The sequence below is a fragment of the Tinamus guttatus genome, unplaced genomic scaffold, assembly GCF_059628265.1.
Source record: "Tinamus guttatus ecotype Peru unplaced genomic scaffold, ASM5962826v1 Tinamus_guttatus_pri_ptg000155l, whole genome shotgun sequence".
NCBI classification, from domain to species: Eukaryota; Metazoa; Chordata; class Aves; order Tinamiformes; family Tinamidae; genus Tinamus; species Tinamus guttatus.
The window spans coordinates 1527373-1553627 of record NW_028288689.1 but is presented as its reverse complement, the minus strand read 5'-3'; the positions used below and the strand labels follow the sequence as shown (position 1 = coordinate 1553627).

General features: G+C 40.2%; 1 protein-coding gene across 1 annotated transcript in view; it reads left to right on the top strand.

The window, feature by feature from the left end:
* The window catches only part of ITK (IL2 inducible T cell kinase), a 29072-nt gene extending 3086 nt beyond the window's left edge, over window positions 1-25986 (top strand). The window contains exons 2-17 of the mRNA XM_088522585.1: window positions 10472-10576; window positions 12699-12780; window positions 14137-14265; window positions 14934-14974; window positions 15734-15885; window positions 16466-16531; window positions 16720-16774; window positions 18464-18543; window positions 19200-19336; window positions 19698-19772; window positions 20469-20640; window positions 21363-21579; window positions 22409-22473; window positions 22564-22682; window positions 24999-25156; window positions 25698-25986. Of these exons, the coding sequence (XP_088378711.1) occupies window positions 10472-10576; window positions 12699-12780; window positions 14137-14265; window positions 14934-14974; window positions 15734-15885; window positions 16466-16531; window positions 16720-16774; window positions 18464-18543; window positions 19200-19336; window positions 19698-19772; window positions 20469-20640; window positions 21363-21579; window positions 22409-22473; window positions 22564-22682; window positions 24999-25156; window positions 25698-25781 (1737 nt within the window). The 3' untranslated portion in view covers window positions 25782-25986. The remainder of the gene's footprint in view (window positions 1-10471; window positions 10577-12698; window positions 12781-14136; window positions 14266-14933; window positions 14975-15733; window positions 15886-16465; window positions 16532-16719; window positions 16775-18463; window positions 18544-19199; window positions 19337-19697; window positions 19773-20468; window positions 20641-21362; window positions 21580-22408; window positions 22474-22563; window positions 22683-24998; window positions 25157-25697) is intronic.
* The last annotated feature ends 269 nt before the right edge of the window (window positions 25987-26255 follow it).

The window sequence follows — 26255 nt, the reverse complement described above, 5'->3', positions numbered from 1 at the left end:
AAAGAAAGCTCTATTCACGTCATGGACCAACACACAATGGCCATTAATGCTAATGAAAGGTATTTACATATCTCATGAGGAGAATGAGTCCCCCAAAACTGACAACAATAAGAAGCTATGTCTTCTTGAATTCATTACACAGTGCACAATGCATGGCTGTCTTAGCATAAAGCACATGTGTTCAGCCCCCGTCTTTACTAAAATACATCAGAAGTGCCTTTATAATAACATGCAAATTGCTGCCATGAGCAGAAATTCTTTGTTTCTAGGGTCTAATTTTATACCTACTGTGAATATGAGTAAATAAGCACATGGAAGTAATTATTTTAACTCTTTCAATGAGTTTGATCCTCATCATAATAACCTAGAATGCAGACACTTACTTGAGACTCCCAGTATATTTGCATTACTGCAAAAGAAGCAGACAAGTGAATCCCTTTGGCAGGGATCTCTGGGACACACTTTCAAATGTGTTTACTTGGCCTTAATAAAAATGCCTAAACTGGTGAGTTACCTAGATCCTGTTGGCCTAATGGCTTATGTATGCTAAATCCACCAAAACTAGCAGACAGGAAAGTGAAAAGAGTTAATTTGCAGGCCAGACCCTAAGGTCATGTATGGTCTTTGGCATGTCACGCAAGCCACGTCTACCTGGATGTGGACAGACAGAATTGAGCCTCTCTGCTTAGAACTCAAGCCAGGTGTCAACTGAAAGCGCACGCACGTCTGAGGCCGATGCCACACGGCAGCATCCGGCCTGCTGTCCTCTAGGATGTTGCCACACCAGTGCTGCTATTGCAGTCTCTGGGTTGGAGCTGCTCGTTCTGGGGCTGCTGCAAACTGAGGCAACTGTTTGGATCCGTCTCTACCATTCACGGAGAGGTATTCCAGGTCCCTGTGCCACAGGTTCTCCCTTTAGAAATAGACATCTTTGTAACACCTTGTCTGATAGGGGCGTTCTAAGAAGATGTATTAAGGACTGCAAAACTACACCTAATACCAGGGAGGTTCAGGAATCTACGTATTTTTAAGCTTCATGAAGTCATGGGATATTACTTGTCTATTTTTCAAAGAAAGCAATGAAAGGAGTGCAGGAAAAAAAAAAAAGGACTGAATTTCTTCTTCATTTACATCAGTACTATTCTTCCTACGCTGGTCAGATACTCAAGAGGTCAAGTAGCATACGTCAGCCCTGCCCTGGGCTCCTTCACTCAGATCTTTGACATTCACATATAAAGAAGGTATTTCAGTGTGTCTCAAAATTTGGTTTCAGTCTCTTTTTCCAGGAGACAAAAGGACTAAACTTGGCTAAAATGCCTTTTATTAGCATCAAAAAAAGAGTTTCATCTACTTCTGTTGCATTGTCTATTTTACTTGTGATAGTCCATCTACTTATGGTAACTGTTGTTGTTGCCTTGGAAGGACTTTATTTTTCCCAAGACTCTAATGAGGACTTTGCTTCTGAAAATCTCATTTTGGTGTTCTTCTTCATTATAGTGGCTGTCCATATTGTTTCTCGAACATTTAATCTAATATGTGTTTTTTGTATTCCGGATACCATAACAGGTATCAGTCATGAAACCGTCAGCCTCATATAAAGTGAATTTAATACTGTTTTAAAAGACTTACTTACAAATAAATATATGCCTGAGCATTATGCTTCGTAACATCCCATTTATTCATTAACAAGTCCTATTTGCTTGTCAGAATCTGAAATACTTGGGACTTGAAGCAGACTATCACAGCCTCAGGTCAGCACTCAGAGCAGTGCCAGCACTAGAACAAGTCAGCCATGGCTTTAAGTAGCCGCATCTTGAAAACCAATGACAGAGATTCCACATCTTTGGGCAACCTGTTCCAGTCCATCTCACGAAATGCTTTTTTGGATAGTTAGAATGCCAGTCCATTGCAGTTCTCTTTCACCGCTTTCTTCCATGGCAGAATTCAGGATGGCAGCACTGTCTACACAAGATCGCTTTAAGCGAAATGCAGTTAGTTCTGTGCCTGCTTTCTATAGCCTCTCTGACTCTGCTAGTGTGTGATAGAGCCTGGTAACAGAAACAGCTCCTGTTTGCTGCAATCCCACATTTTATTTTTCAAAGTTCTGGTTATGATCCTTTTCCTGTTGATGTCTTTGCACATACGCACTTTTGATCCTGCTAAGTCTGTGCCTAGGAATATATTGGTCTTCAGTCTTTCCAGATATTTTTCTAAATCACATTTCTTCCCAGCAAATCACAGATACTTCCATCTTCTTCAAATTATGAAGCTTAAACTTTTCTTCTGTTGGGGAACACTAAAAACATTGCGTAAATGTGGCAACCAAGAAGGAAAGAATTCTTCTTGATATGAATATGCTACATAAATATAAGATTTCCTAACAGTTACCTTTGTTAGACCTCTTTATTGACCTCTTTTTGCTTCCAGTGCCTGCCTTTGCTTTATATTATAATCAATATTATAACTGATATTTTGTAATGCCTGCCCATTGCTTTACATTCTTTTACCCTTTCTGTCTGTTTTTTTTTTGTTTGTTTTTTGCTTTGTCTCTGAAGCTTACAATTTTTAATGAGCAAATGGCACCACTTAATAAAATTAATTCAGGTTCCCTTCACGGAACCTCATTCATTACTGTCCACTCCATCTCTCTATCAGGAATAGTTTTTGAAAAAACAAATGCAATATTTACTAGTTATTCTGTATACTTTTCTATAATATAAAATACTCTTTCACATCAGAAAGCCCACTTGGAAACAAAGAATCATTTTTTTTTCTTTTTATGGTGACATTGATTTTCTTGTCAAACAACTCTGTTGGTAGGAATGCATCCTGCAGTGATCAGTTTTACTCTCAGACAGGACTTGAGACAATATGAACAATGTGCCTGGCTTTATCAGAACTTGAAATAGGAGTTCAGCGGAAATTTGGGCTAGTGCCAACATGTGGGGCCCTGCGATGGGCCAGGAGGAAAATGTTCTTATGTCCAAGTGTGCTTTTCTAGAGGATCTCTCTACTTAAATGTTACATATGCACAATCCATGGAAAGGTATGCTTTGTAAGGTAGAAACTTTGCACGATGGTACTGTTGCAATTTTTCCCTGCATTTCTTATGGTTTAGACTCATACAATTTTGAAAACTAAGCAAGCCTGGTGGAGCGAATAGTGAACCAGCCAACTCTTAGCTCGATAAAGTCTGAGGCCCAGATATACAGTGTGCCACCATTGACTTTTCCAGTCTTTTTAAATAATTATTAAATGTCTGTGATTTTATATGGTTTTGATGAAAATGCAATACTCGTCTTCGTCAGATAAGGATCTGTCTCATAGGGCTTTATAAGGGATGGAGGAGTAATTTCTCTTCCAGAGATATTACCCTATGAAACTGAGAATTTAACTGAGTAAATTCATTAAAAAAATTAGATTGTTTTCATGGAATAAGCTTTGTCTAAAAACAGTACCAGCTTCAGTAAACAAGATTTGATACTGAAATTAGTTGTTGGAAGTGAAATTGCATGGGATCTACCTGATAGCACACCAACAATGTGTCCTTTTTTCTTCCTTCAGGTTGGAGGACAGAATAGTCACAATACACATGTGAACCATGGGATTTATATATCAAATATAACAGGGTAGCTAGAGGAATTACAACATAGCACAAGAGACAGAGTTCTGTGGAAAATCCCAGTAGTATCAATTATCACCTCGTTACACTTTCTCTCTGGAAGGTTTGATATTGGGAAGAGATGCAAAATCCCATAAAGCTTTTTTTAAAAATTCAAATCACTTAATTTAAATTTCTAATTCCAATTTAAAACTTGATTGGTTCATTTCCTATAAAACCTAAAGCTATATTGGCCCCTAATAGAAGAGACAACACCCAAAACACTGAACAACATTAATGTTTGGGCAAGATTCCTATCACTCTAGCTATCAATAGTTCTTAATATCCTAACTGTTGTGATAAAAACAGCACATGCTGCAGTGTTAAGGAACAGAAAGTAAGTGCATCAACACAATGATCAAGGAGGATCAAGTCTTTCAGTTATAGGAAAAATATTTTAGCAGAACTATCACTAAAAATAAGTCCTTCTTGTTTAAGTGATGTCTCTTAAGTTCATAGTTATTATGTGCTGTGTTGTGCATTGCTATCCTACAGCCAACATTAGACTACTGGTCTCTCATAGCCAACCAGTAGCTATTAAAGAGGAGACCTTGCCATGCTGTAGGCATAAGCAGAATTCGGGTAGCCCAGGAAATTCAGAGATTCCTTCCAAATTAAACTAGAACTTTAACTAGGCCTGAAAAGAATCACACCAGAAAGATAGTGAAGTGTCAGTAATTAAAAAAGATGATGTTCACCATAAGTTGCAGTCTCTGTTGCTGGAAGGTTGTTTTATCTTTCACAAAGGTTGTACGTAACTTTGATATTGATCTGTCTGCAGAGAGAAAAGCCTGTCTGTTGGAGCTGTCTGTTCACTGACCCACTTACTTTCTACCGGTGGTTAGAGGCTGCTTTTCTTTCTCAAAAGTGGTGTATTCACATCCTCCTTCCAGCCATTCCAATAACATTTTGCTCGCCAAAGTACAGCTTTAATGCTGCATGGCTATGGTAAATATTTTTTGTGGAGTTACAAGCAGATACATAAGAGAAAATGCTACATTCTCTATATAAATTTCCTGTATTAATCCAGAGCTTAATTTAAGCACATAGGAATATAAAAATGCTTGCCTTAGATCACACAAATATCCATGAACCGAGTGACCTGTCTCCAGGAGCAGTCACTTTCTGTTGTTTAGAGTAAAACTACAAAAATAGCCTCCAGTGTTTTTTCTAGAAGCTGGGAGGAAATATCATGAAGGATAAACATATAAAACATATAAACAGACTTCATTTTTCCTTTCTGAGTTCAGAGACAACTGTATGAGAGAAAGACACCTCAACTTTATATTATCTTTTCAGTCATTTTGAAGCCAACCCAAATTACTCCAAAGATAAACATTTCTATGGTGTGTTTTATTTATTTATTTATCATTTTATTTCAGCCTAAGCATATTTCTTTCTGGCTACCTTGAGAATGTGTGCTGAGCGAGGAACAACACATGCTGTTTCACAGCTGTGAGCGGGCAGCTTTCCTGCGTAGCTGGCGGATCATTTGAAGTTTGGTTATTGTGCTCTTAACAGCAACGATGTAAAATTTTCCCCTTCTTAAAGCATCCACCCCCTGTGAACATTCAGTCACAGCTGTGGGCTCTGGTAACACGCGCAGAGTGTCTCATTTTCCTTCTGTTCACTTTTGGGCTTAATCAGATGAATGAACAGGTTTTCTGCTCTTTTCTATCCTGTTGTTCCCATCACCAATGAAGCTGTTTCTGAGAAGCATCAGGGCTGCACAGGCATCACTGAAGAAACAAATTAAGCTCCACGGTCTCTATGGCAGGCGATAACATATATGAAGGAGATAAAAATGTGGAGATTGCAGGTTGAATTTACAGCACTAGCATTCAGTGAAGCCACTTTTAGACATGAAAATGCCACTTAATGAAACCCAGAGAAAAGTGACACCAATGGAAACTTTATTTCCAACTTTTGGAAGGAGAATTGTCTTTTGTGAAAGAAATACTAGGAAGGCACCTATGAAGTCCTGCTTTCATTCAAGCACTGCCCTGCACAATTGCATTCCCTTTGCTCCCTGCAACCAGCTCATGCACACCCCATGCTGATATTGACCCCTCCATTACACCAGAATGCACAGCTACCACAGGTTAGAAACCGGAGGGATAAAGTTGCAGGTGACTTCATATGCTACAGTTACATCCTATCATTGGTATTGCTAATTTATCATTCCCTGGTAAGCGTTGTGCATGGGTCTAGAGACTGTTCGGTCTGCACGTATGAGCCTTTCCGAGGGGTATGTGAGACCTGTGTCCACGGGAGATGTTGAAGGCCCAGCTGCTGGCTGTTGTCGCTAGCAGAGTAGTCTCTCATTGCCACTTTAAACTGCTCTCATGTGCGTGCAAGCCTCTCTTTGCACTTACATACACTTCATTTCAGCGGCGTGCAGAAGTCGGAGCTTTTTTTTTTCTTTTTCCTCCTCTGCCTGTTCCTGAGGTCTTGCATGCAATGTTTTAATTCTTATGTTGCTTTGGTGTCACCACGACCAACCCACAGTGTAAGAAACCCTCAAATCAACTTCTGCCTCTGCCCAGCCTGCACTACACGGGGAAGAGAAGCAGGTGATGAGGGACAAATGGGTCAGGCCAAGTGTGGAGGCAGAGACCCCTAATTACTCAACTATCTGGGTGGTTAATTAAGAATACTTCTCCTGACCCAAGATGACAGGTGAAAACAGTGAATAAAATTTAGCTTGAATTCTTGCAAAGAATTCAGCTTGAATTCTTGCAAAGAGAACCTATCAAAAAGAATGTCATTAAATACATGAACTGATGGAAATGTTTTTGCCGTTGAGTTTACGGGGTATTGGAATTTCCTACCTTGGAATACTTGTGGGATTTCCACAGCATCTATAAATTAGCCTTGCCCTTACCTGCCTACTGAGGGAAAGTGCTGGGCTGCAAGTGGGGGCTGCATGGGGGATATAGAGTGAAGCATGGACCACTCTGACCATCCTTGTGGTCTCTCTCCATAGTGTCTTGCCTCCCTTACTTCACTCTGCTTCCAGCACCGGTGACTCTTCACCAGGCCCCTTTGGTAACTAACCCTTTCGGCTGTTCAGCATATGGATTCATTGTGCAACTTGCTGAAAGCTTCTGTGAAATGTTTCTATGTGTCACCAAAGTTCACATTTCCCAACCTGTTGAGAGCCGTGCACCTTTGAAGGCCCAGCGAAGCTTTGCAGCAGTGCTGTGATCTCGTGTCACTTTGTAATATAATGCGGTGCGGTTTAGCCAAAGCTTTAAGCCCCCCGCCAATGTTTGTGGTGCCTATGGGCCTTCAACACCCCGGTCTGGTATAGCACATTTTATGAACTGGGAACAAAACTAGTATTAGCCAGAATGCAACCTATTCCTGCCTGCCTCTGACTGCACGGCCCTATATATCACAAGATCCTGATATGTGTGAGCCCCACGCGTATAGAACCCCAGGCAGGACGCATGCTCGCAGCATGGTCTGTTGTTACCTGTAGCTGTTGCTGATGCTCACTGTCCTGCTCCTTCCAGAGCTCCAGCTGCTCCAACCCTGCAGGCAGCTTGAGCAGCACCGTGAGCTGCTCAGGAGCAGTGGGTTGTGTTGGCTGCCCAAGTTGCCATGGCCCAGGCTAGCAGTGTGGTGCAAGTGGAAAGGAAGGACTACGCATTTTCACACAAATAGCTTTGCATTATTACTTTAGCCGTTAACATCTCACTGCACACTAATTTTGCCTCATGCATGACAAATGCCAGGCAGTTTATATGCCCTACAAGCAAAATGAGATCCCTTTTTGTGTGGCAGGGTAGACTATGTAGAAATTATTATAGAATCGTTTATAAGTTGGAAAATGCTGCCTTTTTCTATTCCGCAGTCAATTATTCTTGTGTCCAAGTGAAATAAGGACCATTGTGAACATCTAGCTTTTGCTGTAGACACAAGTTGAAGAGTAAACCAGTGAAGGAGATGCTGATGTGGCGAGAGGAGGTGGAATACTGAGGACAGCAATATACTTGTCTCTGTGCAATGCTGTAAGGTGTCATTGCCTTTTTGCAAATATAATGAACCAAAAGGAATAAAAAAGGATGTACTGATCTGCAATGTCCTATACTTCATCTAAGCTGAGGCAGCAGCATGCCCTGGGTATCTTTCCACACACATTACAGAGTGAGAAAGCTGACGAGTTTATGACAAACCAGCTAAAACAAAGGCGGTTGCAGGAAAGACAAAAGAAGATGTTTCCAACCTAATTATACGCTAGGCAGACTGCAAACAGCAAATGGAAAGCTCTTAGCATGTTTTGTCTAGCCCTTTTAGGAACAAGTCTCTGAGGTTTTGGGAGATCATTTTTAAGAGGCTTTTCCCCTCCACTCCCTTCCAAATGGCTCAGTTGCTTTTGTTAGATTAAAGTGTAGTCCAGCATCACAGAGGCAGGGATATGTTTAGATTCCAGCCCAGTTTCTCGGTAATGCATGGGTTGTGAGTGGTAATTCCAGTTGTTTGCGCTGCTGCAGGACTGTAATTGCCTTCTATCAGCAATGTCCCATCTGCTGCAAATCTGCCAGGGAATGCACAGGCGGTTGGGAGGTGCAGGCTGAAGTTGTGCTGTAACATGAGATTATGAGGGGCTTCTGCTGTTGAAATTAGGTCGTTTGAAGGAGCACAGTGGGTGATGAGAGCGGTAGGAAAGCTGCATAAAGTTTCTTATAAAAGCGGGACTCTGTCTTTCAGCAGAGCCCGGAAAGGTATCAACAAAAAATAGTCTGAAGTAACAGAGTAGAGTGTGTGAGCAGAAAAACATCGGTTCCCAAGGCCTCCGAGGAGGAATCCATGTGGTTAAGGCCTGGGACTTCAAAGTAGTAAGAGGAAGGAGGGTTCGCTGTCAGCAAAATTGAAGGTTTTTACAGGAAATAAATGGGTTTGAGTCTGATGGAAAGGGTAGAAATCCCAAGGGTCAAACAAATGAAAGAGGAGTTTGTGGAGAAGAGACAAAGGAGGCGTGATCTGGAAGTAAGGAGTGAATAAGCAAGCCGGAGGGAAAATAGACGGAGAAAACGAGGTGGAATAAGGCCTCCTAAGGCTTGGCACCATTCATACTAGTTAGTTGGTATTTACATTTAGGAGTGCTTTGAGGTTTATTGGTAAAAAAGTCCAGCTTCACCTGAGATAGCTGTATAGGTAGGTGCCTTCTATAGGAGGTAGTCTTGGCAGTGAATATGGAGGCATTAGTTGATCTGCTGGCTGGCCATAATATACACCAGGAAAGCCTGTGGGGTAATGTGTGCCAAAACTATAATAATTTTCCTTTTTTCCTTGAAGTCCAGGTATACAAAGGCAAAATACTTAGGTGGTTGCACCAGAATAAGGTCTGAGGGCCCTTAAGACTTCTCTGTTTTGAGGCTGTTTTACTCTTCACTGTGGCAAACCTCACCCTCTGTGACCACTGGCATCAGCTGCTTCCCTTTTTTTAGGCTAAATTTGTTAATGAAAGGCAGCAAGAGGGCAGAGAGCCATGAATTCCATAGCAAGGGGCAGGCGTGGAGGTGAGAGCAGGCAGAAGAAGAGGTTCCTGTGCCTTGCAAATGTCTGCTGCTGGGTAGCAGAGCTGCACATCCACAGGGGCAATGGAGAAAGAGGGCAGGAAGGAGACAGGAGGATGAGCAACATGTAGGTTTGGGTTGTGGGACAGCAAGGAGGTGGCCAAAGTCTTGAAATGGCTTTGAATGGTAACCTGTGAAGAGTATAAAATGATCTCCAAAGTTCATGCTCTCTCCCATTGACAGTAGCCTATATTTGGAAAATAAGCTTCTTTTTTTGCAGGGAAGGGGCTCTTAAGAATCATAGTTCTCTGTCATGTTGTCACAAAGCTGAGCAGGGAGAGAGTTTCAGTGTTCAATTCCTCCTGAAAAAAAGAATCAAAACAGGAAACCAGTTTGTCTGCAAAGAGCAAGTGCCTCTGTAGCAAATCCTTCAGACAACCATGCTAGATACTGAGCTTCACACCAGCATGAGCTTCACACCAGCCTAGTCCGCATTGGCACCATCACATGTCTTGAAAAAGCCATGTATGACTTGCTCAGGAGCTGCTGGGCGATGATTCAATAGGCAAGAGAGTAGGCTGGGGGCAGGAATTTTGGTGCCAGGTTTCTAGGATGCCTGTTATTTTCTCAGCTTCTAACTGACTTTATTGTTATCCAGCTATCTGGTGTTGGATAAAAAGCAGTACTTCAGAGCACTGTTTTACTCCAGTAAAACAGTTTTGCAGGCAATTTTTAAAGGAAATTATTTATTTCAAAATTTCCTCTTATTTTCTTAGCTAAAAACCCAGACAGGTGAAAACCAGAGAAGTGTTTTGTTTCTTGGAAAAAAATAGATGCAGTAAGAATGTTATATTCTAATGAATTGCTTAGTGTTTTGAAAACCTAATTACCCAAATATTTTCTAAAAATATGATATTTACTGTCTTGTCAGTGTGAAACAGGAATGATAATAAACTCAGAATTTAATGGAAATAGTTCTGTTTGGTTCAAATGGGTTTTGTTGGGAGAAAAAGAATTTCAACCAGATATTTTGACTGATTCTCTAAAATTAATGTGTTGAGATGGAATATAAGTATGTGTATAAATGTATGTTCAATCCATATAGATGTTTGGTATATAAGAATGATTCTTTATACTTTTAAATGTCTTATATAATTAATTAAATTGCTTCTGCTCCATTGAAATCATGGAAAATCTCTTAGGGACATGACAGGCTTATCTAACTACTTATTTAATACAGAATCATTAGCATTAACTAAGTGGGTTTTTCTTTTCTGTCTTTTAGAAAAAAAGAACATTGAAGGGTTATGTTGAACTTTCCAGGATTAAATGTGTGGAAATTGTGAAAAGTGACATCATTATTCCCTGTCAGTATAAATACCCCTTTCAGGTGAGTCTGTTGACCATACTGTTGACAACTTTATTTTGTAGTTTAGGAGAATTCTCTCTCTAACATCATGGAGTAGCAACAGGTGAAAGAAAATCAGAACCGAGATTTGAAATTAATTGGAAAATCAGAGACTTAATGTTATCACAAGTTCTGCAAATTCTAATACTTACTGGAAAGGATCACTAAATTTTCTAGTCTTATCCCAAGTTTAACACAATATTCAGCTATCCCACATGAGCTAGTCATCACTGAGCCCAGGAAATTATGTTTAGGTAAAGCACATCTTTCACAGGGGTTTTGGCCAATTTACCTATTTCATTGTGAAATAAAATATGTTTAGTGGCCTTTAGGTCAGAAACTGGTAAATGGGATGTATGAAGGATACTGGTCCAGAAATGAACAGGGAAGACGTTCAGTGATGAGATTGCTTAAAAACAAGAAGAGGATAGTGATAGCTACAGGTGTGGAAACATGATTTCTAGTTTATTATTGCCATAAAAACAGAAATGTGGTCTCACACTCTCTTCTCACACTAAAACACAGATTCCTTGAGTAAAAACACAATTGTGAAGGAAGAAATGTTCAGATCTGTTTTTTCTGTCTGCATTTTCCAATTTAGTCATAATGCTTTTAGGAGAAAAATAAATAAAATAATAAAGCTATAGTAGCAGGTGAGGGTGATGAAGTGGTAACAACTGACCAGCTGTGATGGACTGAGCTCCACAGAGGTCAAGGGAATCGTGCCTGCTTGTAACTTGTCTGAATTTTGTCCTGGAGACAATTTTGTGGTATTTTGTAAGAAGGTATTATCTATTTTTAAATACTTCAGCTGCACCAGCTGTAAATCTGTGGAACCACCAAAGCGCAGGCAGTAACAGAATAACCTGTTTGTTTTCTGTGTGTGGCACCTCTGACAAGTCAGCCCCTTGCAGAGCAGAATGAGATGGGTGATTTTGTGCATTCATACATACACGTGGCCACATGTTTTGGAGATCTGCTTACTGCAGGTTTCAAAATCTACCTTGGATTCTCAAAACATTATAGCACAGAAGTAAGAGCAACATTAATACCGCTGTAACAGTATCAACAGTGGTGGCTTTAAAGGAGTGGAAATTATTCCTCTCTTTTACTTTTTCTAAGAGGTATGATTTATCTCCCTCTGTAGCAAACAAAGCTGTTGAGTCACATGGCTGTATGTGTCTGCCTGCAAGGGCTTCAATCCAAAACACAGCAAATATTTCCTGTTCTTTCGCTGATAATCATCATTGCCCCATCTATGCTATTTGAGGGACTTTAAAAAACTTTCCTGTAGAGACCGCTGTCTAAAGACAATGGCCAAAGTTTCTTAATGCATCTGTGCATCTGGTCACATTTAAATTATTGAGATACGTATTGGAAGAGAAATACAAAATATGCATTATATTGAATTTTAGACACAGTCACTCAGCTAAGTTTCTGAGTCTTTTTCATTCTCGTGATGATGTTTACTCTCTGGTGTGAAGCTTCACAAATGTTCTGTTTCTCTTCCTACGTTTGTTCATGATTAAGGACAACTTTATGAAAATAGAATCTTGATTGCTCATTGTTCATCTGCTCTCACCTCCTAGTTCTCCTCTACAAACCTAGGTTGAAAGCTATTAAAAAGTCTGAAGAAAATCCTTAGCAATCCACATAGCCACTTCTTGAAAGATTCTGTTACTTAAATTTGTGAGCCAAAATTAGCTTCTTTTGTACCTGAATGAACCCTGATCAACTCTTTGGGGGCTAAGAGACAGTCACTGTTTTCCCAGAGATGCTTTGGAAGAATAAGCCACAATCAGCAAGTAATAGGCTGAATCTCTGCTGATTAAAATTGCTACATCCCAATTAATTTCAAAGGTATTTCTTAATAGCATAAAGATGATCTAAAACAGTATTTGTTTAGAACCCATTCTTGATCAAGGTTTCCACTCAGTTTTAAATATTAAAATTCACCAAGGTTGTGAGATGCTTCTGGACAGACCTTGATTATTACACTTGCCCATATCGTCACTTTGTTCATAATTTCTTGGTCTGGAGGCTACTACCTATTTCTTTCAGCAGTTGCCTAATGGTTCACTTTCTTCTTTCCTTCTGTTTACAGATTGTCCATGATAACCACATACTCTATGTATTTGCACCCAATCGTGAGAGCCGTCAGAGATGGGTCTTTACTCTGAAGGAAGGTAACAAAACTTCAGTACCATCTAATTGATGAAGTTACTTATTCAAGACTAGTTTTCTCAACAGCTAATAGTGCAGAGAAAATGCACAGATTGAGGAGTCAGTATCTTATATCGGAGTATGTAAAATGATGATTAGAAGGCCGTTATGAAATCAAGTATGTTTGCAAATCTTGTGGGCATATTGGAACTATGAAATTCTCTATTTTCATCTTTTTAGGATAAACTTTTAGTATGTTCCTATAAATTGAGATTTTCTTATTCAGGAAGAGATGAGTTTTTTAATTCAGCTAATTATTTTATATTAAATAATTCTTGTTGTATATTAAGTAATTCTTGTTTATATTATATAATTCTGTTGTGTAGAAGATATTTTAGTTCTAATTAATAGATACTTTGTTTAGTTGACAACCTTCTTAGAGAATCATGATTATTAAGAAACATTTTTGTGGGTAGCTTTCATTTCCTGTTCACCTCTTGAATTACGCTGTGGTTCATTACGATGGTTCTGAAGTGAAGGTACAATAGCTAACCACTGCTTGCAAAGTGAAGCACTTGGCACGAGGAAGGTGTTATTCAGTTACATGAAAATTGCACCAGGTTCCCTATATAGCTTTCTCCTTTTTCATAACGAGCTGGTATATTATTCATTCTGAAAACATTTTGCCTAATGAAGTTCCTGCACTTTTATAACCATTTAGTTTCTTTCTGGAGTGTGCCTTTTCTGGAGACTGTCCTTCTTTTGTATAACTTGAACAGTCTCTTGAACCAGGTGAGCAGGAATTTCTTTTTTCATTTTAGGGGAATGATTAGTATTGAGTGAGAACCTGTAATCCGAAAACAGGACTTTTATTTTTTATTTGTTCATACAGACACTCAAGATTGGCATTCACATATGTAAAAATGTTTAGATCCAGTGAATGCCAACTTGTACAGCTCCTTCCAAAAGCCAAGTCAAGCAGTGAGTATCTGTGTCACACCTATATACACATACAGTAGAACTAAAGTATTTTATGAGAATCATCATCAATACATAGCATATAAATTTTTCTTCTATGGTTTCCATGTTTAAAAACTTAAAGAGATAGCTGCTTTGGTAGGATTCTATTCTCCCACTGAGCTCCATCAGCAACAGGCAGACTCTTCCTCCACACTGATGATGATTTCACTCCTTTCAGGAGAAAATAGAACATTAACAATGGGGCCTGAAAGAATTCATCAAAGCCTGTCTTGAGAAGAAAAAGAAGCTTCTTTAAATTGCAGATTATTTCCATTCAGTTCTACATGTCTCTTTCAGAGCTGACGTCAATGCAAATAAATACATTTTCGTCCTCTTTTTCTTCCTCTAACATTTTTCAGAAACCAAAAACAACAACAGTTTGGTTCAAAAGTATCATCCAAATTTTTGGATGGATGGGAAGTGGAGATGCTGTGATCAGACAGAGAAGATGGCAGCTGGCTGTGTAGAATATGACCCCACCAAAAACGGTATGGGATTTTGAGCATCCTAACCTTAAAAATATTTATTCTAAGCTAATAAAGGATTACGTCTGTCTCACACAAAGCATTGAAGTATATCATGTTACATTTCCGCCAGGATAGACACTGCTGATTTCCAGGACATTCCTTATACTGTCTCGTCTTTATATAGTATTCTTTGCTTTGAATTAACAATTTCCTGTTTGCGATGCTCACTGCATCATTTTTATATCATCTTTCAAGGATATGAAAAATTAAGAGTTTGATCAGATGTGGTCAATTAATAAATCAGAATAATAAATTTCTTAAGATAGGTTCCCCTGTGTGTCCTATTTTGTCCTCACCATATTTCCAGTGTGGTCTCAATGGCCAAGCTTAATCTTTACATGTCTCCTGAAAAATATGTAAGATGTTGCCAGTTACAGAAATCAATCACTTCTTACCCAAGACATTTTTCCCTGGTATTTGGTTGATTCCTTGGGTAATTTGTACATCAGTTTCCATGTTGTATGGCTGACAGACACTGTGTAGGTTCCAACTATTGGCATGTCTTAATGCCATAGAGGGCTAAGACTTATTATTCATGATTTTTGTATCACATTTATAAAATGACCTGATGGTTTGTCCTCTAGTTTTGTCCAAATCTACTTCAACTTAACTTTTTGTTTTCATTACAGCTTCAATGAAACCTCTTCCTCCCACTCCTGAAGATAACTGGGTGAGTACAGTGCAGCATGAGAAGCTTTCCATGTATCCTATGTTTTTAACTAGCTGTCATGGAAATATCCTCATTTATGTTCATCATGGTTTACTGACCTGGAGTATTATGTGTGATGACATTCCCTGTGTTTTTCTCTTACCTTTTCTATACATTTTCATAAGCTATAAGTTAGCAGCATCCCACTGTTTTGTTTTGTTTTTTACAGAAAGTGAGGTGGGGCTCCCCAAAAGTGACAGAAGTTTCAAGATGTTGTTTGGTTCTTTCTATTCACAGGAAGGGAAACCTGGGAGGGTGAGGGGATATGAAAATAGTATTCAAATCTGAAAAAGCTGCTATGAAGAGCAACAGAATAAGTGGTTTCCAAACCCAGTTGCGAAGGGACAAAAAGGTATAGGCTTATATAATAACAAGGGAGTAGTAAGGTGGTGGTTACCGCAGGATATCCTACTGTAGGGCCAGTTGGGCATTAGGACAGAGGCTCTTAAGAAAAGTTGAGGAAACGCTTGTGAGGAATAGTTCAAAAGCAGTGGCACCCTAAGCTTGAGAGAAGGAATAGATTATTTTCTGTGTAGTACAAATCTCCACATGAAGTTCAGTAATGCTACAAATTCCTGGGTGGCCAATATGCCCTACTAGGCGCTTTGGGGTGATTTTCTAATGCTAAGGCTTTTGAATCCACCAAAAAGGGTAATGTAATATCTTTTTAGAGATTATCTGTTGATTCAATATGATCTGCTTTGTTCTTAATTTGTGCAGAAGTTGTTGCTAGATCCAAAGGATGCCTTAGTCTTGGCCATATATGACTATGAAGCCCAGAATCCACAGGAGCTGACATTACAATATAATGAGGAATATTATGTCATTGATAACTCTGAAGAACATTGGTGGCTGATTCAAGATAAAAATGGGTAATTCTCTTTTTCATATAAAATTTACAAACTCTTTCTAAATCCAGCTTGAACTTTCATTAAAATATAGGCTGGACTCTAGTATAATATATGTGAACTATCTTCTGACAGATGGAGAAAATGAGGGGCAGCTAACAAAAAGAGTGATGAGGAGTTCTTCCCTTTGATGCTGCTGCTATCCAGACAGCTGAAGAAAAAGAGATAAAAGGTTAATTTTAAAAAGAATGGTCCTTAGTTCAGGCTGACAGTCACTGTTGTATGTGTGGGGAAAAAGAATTGCAGGATCTTCAACATGAATAGTGAGGGAGAACCCAAAATGTACATAAGTTCTCCTCTTTATCCAGCCTGGGGAGGATATACACTGCTGCGCCTCCTTACAAACACAGTTCTTGATCTAAGGGTGTTGAGAAGTGCAATCGGTTGTTCCCTTTTCCCAGCAACCCAAATAAATACATAATAACCAACATTTATCTCATGCAATGCGCAAGACTTCTGAAAGGCAAAAACTTTCAGAGTTGACTCCCACAGATGCAGAGAAAATCCTGTCTCTCTGGCATACTCACTCCTTGCGTTTTAACAGGCATGAAGGCTATGTGCCAAGCAGTTACCTGGTGGAAAAATCACCTGACAATCTGCAAATATATGAGTAAGTAGTGCCTACACTTTTCTTGTACTTCTAAAAGCCCTGGATTTGTTGCAGAAGCAACAAGCTTCAAATCTCCCTACTCCTCATTCACTGTTATCTTTAACATTTGGAACTCTCAGTCCAGAGGCTTTTCAGTTGAAACTTTAACAGCCTGGAAATGCTGACTTGGAATCTTTTGATGTTTTCAGGTGGTACAATAAGAATATGAACAGAAGCCAAGCAGAAATGCTCCTCAGGGATGAGGTAAACCAGTGTTATGTGCAGGTCAAATGGGCAATAATAGATAATTAATGGCAAATGGGGAAAGGACTGTGAGGGCTGCTTTGTGTAAGGGAGAGCTGAGCCCTGGTTTCCTGCTGGGCTGCTGCCATTGCCTCTTCTTAGCGTGTGATGCAAGATAAAGGACTAGCAGGAATGGAAATGCTAGCAAGGCCTCCTCACCTCCGTATGAGCTGCGTATGGGCAGTCCGTTGTGCCTCCTTTCTTCACTCAAACACACCCAAAACCAGGGGCGGATGGAAAATACTGTTTGAGAACATTGTGCCAAAAAAAAAAAAAAAAAGTGTATTTAGTTCATCTCTTCAGTCTCTACAGGAGGCTGGAAAATGGCAAGAGCTGAAAAACTAACCGGCCTCGTTCTGAAATATTTTGAGTGAAAGCCAAAAGGATGGATTTGTTTTTTTTCAAATGTGCATGTGAGAAAGTATTTTTAATTTTTCAGTAGAGCCAATTTCCTGGTGAAAAATGTAATGAAAATAAAAAGAATATACCTTTTGTTGAAATCTCCCACATGAATGCAATCTTAATTTTTAAACTAACTCTTAAACTAACAGAACAGGAGATCTGAATGAAGTGTTTCTTCTTAGAACAATATTTTTTATGGAAATAAAAGTTTTTGAGTGGTTTTAATCATTCTTTTGTTTCCTATGACCTCCTACAGGATGTGTCCATGCATGGCTTAGTGAACTCAATTTTCTTTTTGGTCCTAGCAGTGCCATACTTCTGTGGCAACTAGTCTCATGTGGCTATGTGGATTCTTAGTTCAAAATCTCTCTACCTTGACAGTTTTTTAAATTTTTTTTTTCCAGAAAATGCAGCTAAGCTTGCAAGTGATCTTTGGCCAGCCTTCCCATCAAGTGAGAAGGGCAAGAAAAACTCATTCAATTCAATGACATAACTCATGCAATTCAATACTTGCCCACCTGTGCAAGTAACCCTCTGTCTCTCCTGCCTGTGCTTTGAAGCAGTCACACACAACGCAACTTGCATGGTCACATACAGCATTAGTGAGGCGACCTGATTAATTTGCCTATTAAGACTTCCTCAGGATGGGCCACACCTGCCAGGGAGATAAGTCCTAAAGTCCTCACTATTTGTAATACACTTTAACTGCAGCATCCAGACACTCTCTTTAGAGCTTCTCTGCTTCTATGGAACAACAAGATCTTGCCAAAGTTTTTCCCATTTCTGAGGCGTTTATAAATGATCTTTCGTATTGTCTTACACAAATTCGTTGGTGTCTGATAAATTACATGCTCTTTCTGTAGTTTTTCTCTTGGTGGAAGAGTCAGAGGAGTTTGCCTCTCTACTTGGTTGCCCATTTTCATGAAGCTTGTGTGAACTTAATATCACCAAGTTTTCTGCCAAGAGAGCTTGAAATCGATCAGTAGAGTCAAAACTTTAGGGCAGTCACCCAAGATGCGTCACCCAAGAGAGACATCTGGGTGTATCTATAGCTTCTGGGCGGTGTGTGGAAAAGTGAAACCTCTGCCAAAGAGCTGCTGACCTATATATGTTTTTTCCTACATGTTTAGCACATCTTCATGACAGAGTAGTAGACAGGGCTAAGATGAGCAGAGCTTTGACAGCCTTGTGCTTCTTTCTTTTCCATTATGTCTCTAACCAATTTTCTACACTTTGTTCCTGTTGCAGGGTAAGGAAGGTGCCTTCATGGTGAGAGACTCGAGGCAGCCTGGCATGTACACAGTCTCAGTTTTCACCAAAGCATTAAGGTACAGCTGAGTTCAACAGCTTTTTGCATCAATTACATCTGAAATGACTTCTCTGAGACTTCAATCTCTGCAGTTGTTTTGGCATTATAAAGAGAGAGCAGAAGGCTAATGAAAATGATAAACACTTCCAAAAAAAGCAGAAGAGTTGCCTGCCATTCACAAAGAATCTTGTTAAAGACTCCACTTCTTCCTGAATCTAATTTTTTGTCCATAAATATTCCCTTAGGCATTACTGGGGTTATATGTGTGATAAAGTTGTCCTCGTGGCTTAAATGTTTGTAGGATCAGGACGGACTTTAAGCTGGTCTAATGCATAAGGTGCATAGGTGCATAATACAGGATTACTGAAAGGATTTCTGTGATGGTGCAGAGAGTTTTATTTCAGAAAGAGGCAGTAGAGAACCTCAGTACTCAGCTTGCTCTTATCTGGAAACTTCAGCCTTTCTAGAAGCCTTTCTAGAGATAAGACCATCTATGAGCAAGAGGGAGAACACACAAGTACATCGCTTTCATTAGCAATGGTAGCTCACTCATTACTCCTGTCCTATTCTTTCCCCATGCAGGAGGTCACCCTTGCTTGCCTTTCCTCTCTCCCGGCAATTCCTGTCTTTTTACTGCAAATAATTTTCCTTAAACAAAAACCTCATCTTTTTCAGCACAGACAACAATCCTGTTATAAAGCATTATCATATCAATGAGACAAACGACTTTCCCAAGAGGTATTACTTGGCAGAAAAACATGTATTTGACTGTATCCCTGACCTCATCAACTACCATCAGCACAACGCAGCAGGTGAGTGAAGGCCAACACTGACCCAGGGAGATGCTGTCATGCAGTCAGGTGACTGTTTTGAGTGAAAATAAGGCCCTCAGGCCTTCCGCCCTTACACCAAAATACTAAATGGCACCTCATTTTCTTTCACTTACCTTGGCACTTGGACAGTAGGAAATAAGTTGAAACTAATTAGAATTGGCTTCCTTTAAGTAGGCAGGAAATCACAGTCTGAATAGAGGTTCAGCTGCCCTCAAGTGGAGCTGAGAACTCAATACAATAAATCTGATTCCAATATCCAGTCTCCCTTTTAGGGTAATGACAATCGCACTACCCATGGCAGTGACAATAACTGGAACCCATCTTTTACTCTGTTATTCAGGTCTTGTTACTCGTTTGCGGTATGCTGTCTGTTCCTGGAGAAAAAAGGCCCCAATCACTGCAGGGCTGAGCTATGGTATGCAGTTACTCTTTTTACATATGGGGCTCATATGTCTCTCTGGTTAGCTGGATGATGCTAAATATTCATGGTACTGGTGAATATTAATGTCACTATCCCAGCAGTACATAGATTTTTTCAAGTATTTACATGGAACCATTCCCTAAATTATCATTTCTGTCATTACTGTTACTATTGATGACTGAATAAGCTGATCCTGCAGCATCCTGAATGGCTTGAGGGAAATGCTAAGCACTCTTGGGTCTCATTAAAGTCAGTAATAGATACAGGAAAGAAAGCTAAACAAAGATGGTGGGAGCAAGAGCCCAGCTCAGCCTGACAAAAGCTGGAAGATGCTTGCATCAGTGTATAATTGGCTGCAGAATTTGACTGGTATTATCTTTATTGTGATTTTTGGAGACATCTAGGAACTCAAAAGCATGCTGTGCTTAATAGTTCACATATACATGGTAGAAACAATCCTCCCTGAAGAACTGAATAGACAATACAAATGAGGGAAGAAACAGGAAGGTTGTATCCCTCTTCCTGAGCATGAATTGGAGCATGGACTGGTTAAATGAGCAGCTAATGGTCAGACAGACAATATGAAGCAGAACCAGAAAGTCTCACTTTGTTTCAATGCTTAATCCAGGAGAGCTTTTTCTTTGACATTTTACTGACAGATACTTATCCTTTTCCCCTTATGATCAACAGGAAAATTGGTCATAAATCCCTGTGAGCTCACCTTTGTACAGGAAATTGGCAGCGGGCAGTTTGGGGTGGTCCACCTTGGTTATTTGCTGGACAAGACAAAGGTAGCCATAAAGACCATTCGTGAAGGGGCAATGTCTGAAGAAGACTTCATCGAAGAAGCTAAACTGATGATGTGAGTAGTAGCTTCACCAATAAAGTAGGTCTCTGTAGGATTCACAAGATTGAACTGTGATAATGATCCAGAATCTGAGCAGAGAATTTAATCCTGGATTATCTACTGTTTATCTATCAAGTATAATGAAAGACCTGTGAGTTCTGGTGATTACAAGGGAGGACAATTCAAGTGTAGATGGATTACTGTGTGCACAAGCCTATAAGTATCCAGAATTTCTCCTTCTTTCCAGATCTTTTCTGGAAGGTGGAATTTCTTGGTGGTGTGTTCTAGAGATAGAAGTGGGTTTGTCAAAAATAATTGGATGAAGAAATTTCCTAAAAGTTGAGGCAAATGTTAATTAAAAGCTGTACTTAGTAACATTTTATGTTTTGCACAATTTAAAATATTTCTCTTCTGTTTTATTAATCGTATTTGCTTGTTTTTCATTTCTCTCTCTTCAAAATGGCAATAAATGGATTTTTGTCTGATTGGATTATTTTCTGTGCAGAAAAATCTTCTGGTGACTATTACCATTCAGACAGGATGATATTTAGTGCCAAACTAGATTGAAATTAGATTTGGTCTACACTTTTTTTTATTTTGCCTTTGTGGTTGGCCTCTGCACAGAGAGGAGTGCAGCAGGATAACAAAGCAGTTGTCATAAAAGAAACTTATCGTAAGAACAGAAAGACTGAGCTGATTTCAGTCTGCTTTCTCCACCTTCCTTCCACTTCCTACAGGAAACTGTCTCATCCCAAACTAGTCCAGCTTTATGGCGTGTGCTTTGAGAAATCTCCGATATGCCTGGTGTTTGAGTTTATGGAGCATGGCTGCTTGTCGGATTACCTCAGGAGCCAGCGGGGCAGCTTTGCTAAAGAAACCCTCCTGGGCATGTGCCAAGATGTGTGTGAAGGAATGGCTTATCTGGAACAAAATTCAGTCATCCACAGAGACCTGGTAGGTCTACCCCACATGGGCTTGTTCTCTTCTCCAGCTGGGGTTTTCCCTGTGCTTTCTCCCTACCCTAATTTCAATTTTCAGACTTTTCCTGCCTATATATTGATAGAGGATCCAGTATCTCCTCTTGTTGCAGAAGCAACAGCAATGCTAAAGGAAAAAAATAATACATCCCCTGGAGTGCCCACTAATCTATTTCCTTTCATTGCGTTGGGGAAAGAAGAAAGGAGGACCTAAAGTTCATCTTTTTTCTGAGTGGGCTCTTTCTTCCTGAAGGCCCCAGCTCCCACAAGTTTCAGGGATCAGCTTCTCTTCACGCCTAAAGTCAGTAAAGATGCCAGAAACACCAAAGCCTCCAGCAGGTGCTGTTCTTACACATGCACAAACATGCATTGCTCCTACAATCCTTTTAATTAAGTGGAGTTTCTAATGGGCAAACACAGATCTCTGCAATACATAATTCATCGCTTTTTGCAAATTGGGTAGCTACTGTCTCGTGTTCAGTCAAACTGTGTCAGTCACTGATGCCATCTCCTTACGGGAGCAAGGACTGTGTGTAATTGTGGATATTTTAGATTCTTCATCTGCCCTTTGTGGGCAAGGGCCTGCAGGTGAGACTCATGGCTGGATGCTTTCCTGGCAACAGGAACACACTGAGCGTAAAATGTACAGACAGCATGAGAACTTCAAGTTCTCGCGCTCTTCATGTGGCATAGTATTATGTTTATTCTCCTATTTTTAAGCACTATTGGGTCTATGAAAAGCAAGGTGATAGAATGACTGTAATAGTCTTTCAGCACTGCCCCTTTGCCCTTATGTCGTCTTGCAGGCTGCTCGGAACTGCCTGGTGGGGGAATCACACGTGGTCAAAGTGTCGGACTTTGGGATGTCAAGGTAATGATGCAGAGACTGGCACACACTTCCTGCAAGGCAGTAACCCGGCCTGGGGTTTACTCAGCATGCTCCCTTCTATTCCTTTTCCAGGTTTGTCCTTGATGATCAGTATACCAGCTCCACAGGTACCAAGTTTCCGGTCAAATGGTCTGCACCCGAGGTTTTCTCTTACAGCAACTATAGCACCAAATCCGATGTATGGTCATTTGGTAAGAATCTCTAGTTAAAACATAAAAAAATCAAGAAACACAGAAAAGCCAAGGGGTTCAATCTTTAAGTGATCTCCCAAACTGTACATTTACTGGGTTCCAACAGTGTCTTAGAAAAAGAAGCCCAAATCTTTCGAGTGAAAGGGAGGAAATAATAGCAAAATAACAGAAATAACAGTGAACTATTTAGATACTATGAAATACTGCAGATACTGTTAATTTAATCTATTGGACCTATGCAGTATTATACAAAAACAAATAGCACTTTCTGCTTCATGCTGATATGGAAGAAGTGTCCAAGAAAAGGTTGGAGAATCACAGGTTTCTTTATATAGGTTACATAAGGAAAGGAAAGAAGAGGCATTTAGGTAGTCCATCTCCCTGCACATCAGTCCCAGGCAGTAAAGCTTTGTTCATACCCACTGTACTTCAAAATTTGCTCTGCTGACTCTATTTATCTTTCATCAGTCTGAAAATATTATTTCACTGCCCCCACTTTTTCTCACCTAATTTCCTGCTGCCTTTTGCATTATTTCATGATTTGCCTCTGTTCTTTGGTCTCCCTTCTGGACCCGCATAGATAAGAAAGCTGTTGTATATTTTTCCCCAAAGTCATTGCCACTATAGATAACAAAGGCTATTCCCTGGCCTGTTGATCTGGCGTGCTGATGTATCTGGCCCATCTCCAGCCAGCCTGCAAATAACGCTGCTGCAGAATGAATCATTGCAGTGTGCTGTGCACAGCACACAGTCAATGGGGCGCCACTCAGCTCCGGGCCTAGCAGTAAATAATGCAGGATTATAACCTTTGCTAGCCTGTGCATGTGAATTTTGTGCTTCCCTCTCACTTTACCGTGCTCCACTGTGCTCACTAAGCTTATGCATTTTTGTAGCAGATTATTAGCATTGCAGTGGGAGCTGGGCACTCGGCTCCTTTCAGAACCCAATCCAGACATGCATCAGAGAGCACAATTTCTCTATGCCCTCTGGCACACTGAGAAGACTGTCAGCACTTATCACATAATAACAAGGGACAACATTAGCCAGTGGAGTTAGCTATGACACCTTACAGGAAAGTGGCTGTGACACAGAATGAAACGCTACTTTGGTAGGAATGTTTATCTGTTTCACAAATGCTAAATTGGCCTGTACAGTAATGTAAGCGATATTTTTCATTAGGTCTCCTTTAAGACCCAAATGCCTGCAAAATGCAGGTTGTTTGATTTTCAGTCAAGCCAAGCTGGATGAAGCTGGCACTCTCCAGTGGCAGGGGTGAACGAAGCACTTGAGGTTTGTTTGCACTGGTCAGGCCTTCCTCGTGAAATTTGCAGGCACTCGTGTTGTACCTCTGTCTGACTGATTATCTCCCCATTCAGTGGGGTTTGCGTAAGAGGATTCCCCTGTCATGTCATGGTCTCACGGCTCTGGGAATCTTTCTGCTCTGCTGCTCTGCAGCCCATTCATCTCTTCTGCCAGGGCTGAAATCCTGCTGTGCCCATGAGACAAAACCAGGTGTGAGAAGTTCCCAGTGCTAGAAATCTGCACACTGGGGGAATACGACTGTTTTCCTTATTCTACAATACAGCCAATATATCTGATGAAGAGCAGTAGTCTCTATGCATCTTCCTATTTAAAAATTTAGCTAAAAGATGGCCATTATTTAGCAAATGTGGAGTTACACACCTTTATTTCAGATCATTCTGTCTATTTGCCTGTCTCTCTCTTCTAATATGACAATGAACACAGTTTACCAAGATAGTCATATTGTTAGCGATGAAACCAGACCCATTATCAGCACCAATACCTTGTATTCATGCTGTTCTAGAAGCAAAAATAGATAGACATCAGTGACAAAAAAGAGAGGTCTCTTTTCCTCATTACACATCTGGATGGAGATCATTCACTAGTGTTGCCTCTTCTTCACATGGGAAGAAGAGAGGGAGCCTCTGGGAGAAGATGAACAGCACTGATTCTGACACATGAGGCTCTTAGACTTCATTTGGCTCAGTGGGGGAAAGAAGCTCCTGTTGTGCTAGAATCTGCCATGAGGCAGAGAGAAGCCAAACTTGGACTGACCCAGTCTGGGACTTCCACACAGTTCGGTGCTGGACAGAGATTTTCACTGGCATCGTCTGACTGTATTGATGTGCGAGGGCCTGTTTTTTCAGACATGCTCTCAGAATCAGAGTGAAAAAGCTTTTCCAAGGAACAGACATCAACAGCGAGCTGCAGAGAAGAGTGTGGAAAATGGCTGTGGGCCTGTTGAGGATTTTATTGTTGCTTTTTTGTTATTATTTCATTGTTTGTTTGCTTTAGGAGTGCTGATGTGGGAGGTCTTCAGTGAAGGTAAAATCCCCTATGAGAATCGCACCAATGGAGAAGTGGTGGAAGAAATTAATGCAGGTTTCCGGCTCTACAAACCCAAGTTGGCCTCCAAGGCCATTTATGAGGTCATGAGCCACTGTTGGAGCATGGTTAGTATTTTAATGCCAAAGTCCTGATTCGCAAAGACAAGAGCTCTCTGCCCCATATCTTTTAGGGGAAGAGGGCGTACATTTCATATGTGGTCACAAGATAAAATCCTGGGGGTGAGGCAGTTTTCAGCTTTCATCTGAGATAGCAAGCTGAATTTATGTTCTTTGCCTTTTATTTAAGCTGCTGTCTCTATAGACTGTTTTCCTTTCTCTGAGAAGCCTATGTAGTTCACCTAACTCAAGTTAATTCAACAATTTTCTTCCTAAGAAAGCTTCATATTTGTAGGGCTCAGCTTTGATACGGATGGTGTCAATGATAGCTAACCCATTACAAGGTGCTTAATGTCTATTAGGCAAAATTCACTGCTAGTAGAAAAGAAACATTGCACACAAGAAAATCCATCCTTCCATTGGCATTTTCTCTGTAAGAGTGGATTTTATTTTTGATAATACTCAGTTTTTTCACACGGTTTTCCTTCCTAATCTTGTCATTCCTCTCAAGCTGACATTAATATTCTCTCTCTCACTCTCCCCTGCACAGAGGAAAGATGATCGGCCTTCCTTTTCTCTTCTGCTCTACCAACTGAGTGAGATCTCTGAGTTTGATCATGACATTGGCCATTAAGTGAAGCTAACAGAGTCCTGAGAGGACAGATGGTTGGATTTTCCCCACAAAAAGCATTAAGAGGAATCATCTCACCGTAGACATTTGCTGTATTCCTGGAACAGCAGGAGAGGGCAGAAGCCCTTAATTACACATTGACCAAATATACTCATGTCTTCCAAAGAGCAGACATGTAGAGACTTTTGGTTTGGCCAGGAATATGGTAACAAATCATGCAGCTATTCAGCATAGATTCCTGAACCACACAGTCCTGCAAGTCCATTTCTCATGAAAATATCATCTCAGATCTAAGATATCTAGCACTGCTATAGCAGTCTAGAGAACTCCCAAATGAAGGCTTTCCCTAGGAGGGAAAAAAAAAAAAAGAAAAAAAAAAAGTCTTCAAATGAGGAGGACCAATTAGGCATTTCTGTGGCTGTCTAATTCAAAGTAGGCTGGACCTGAAAGCTCTTAACAGAAATAGACCTGGGACAC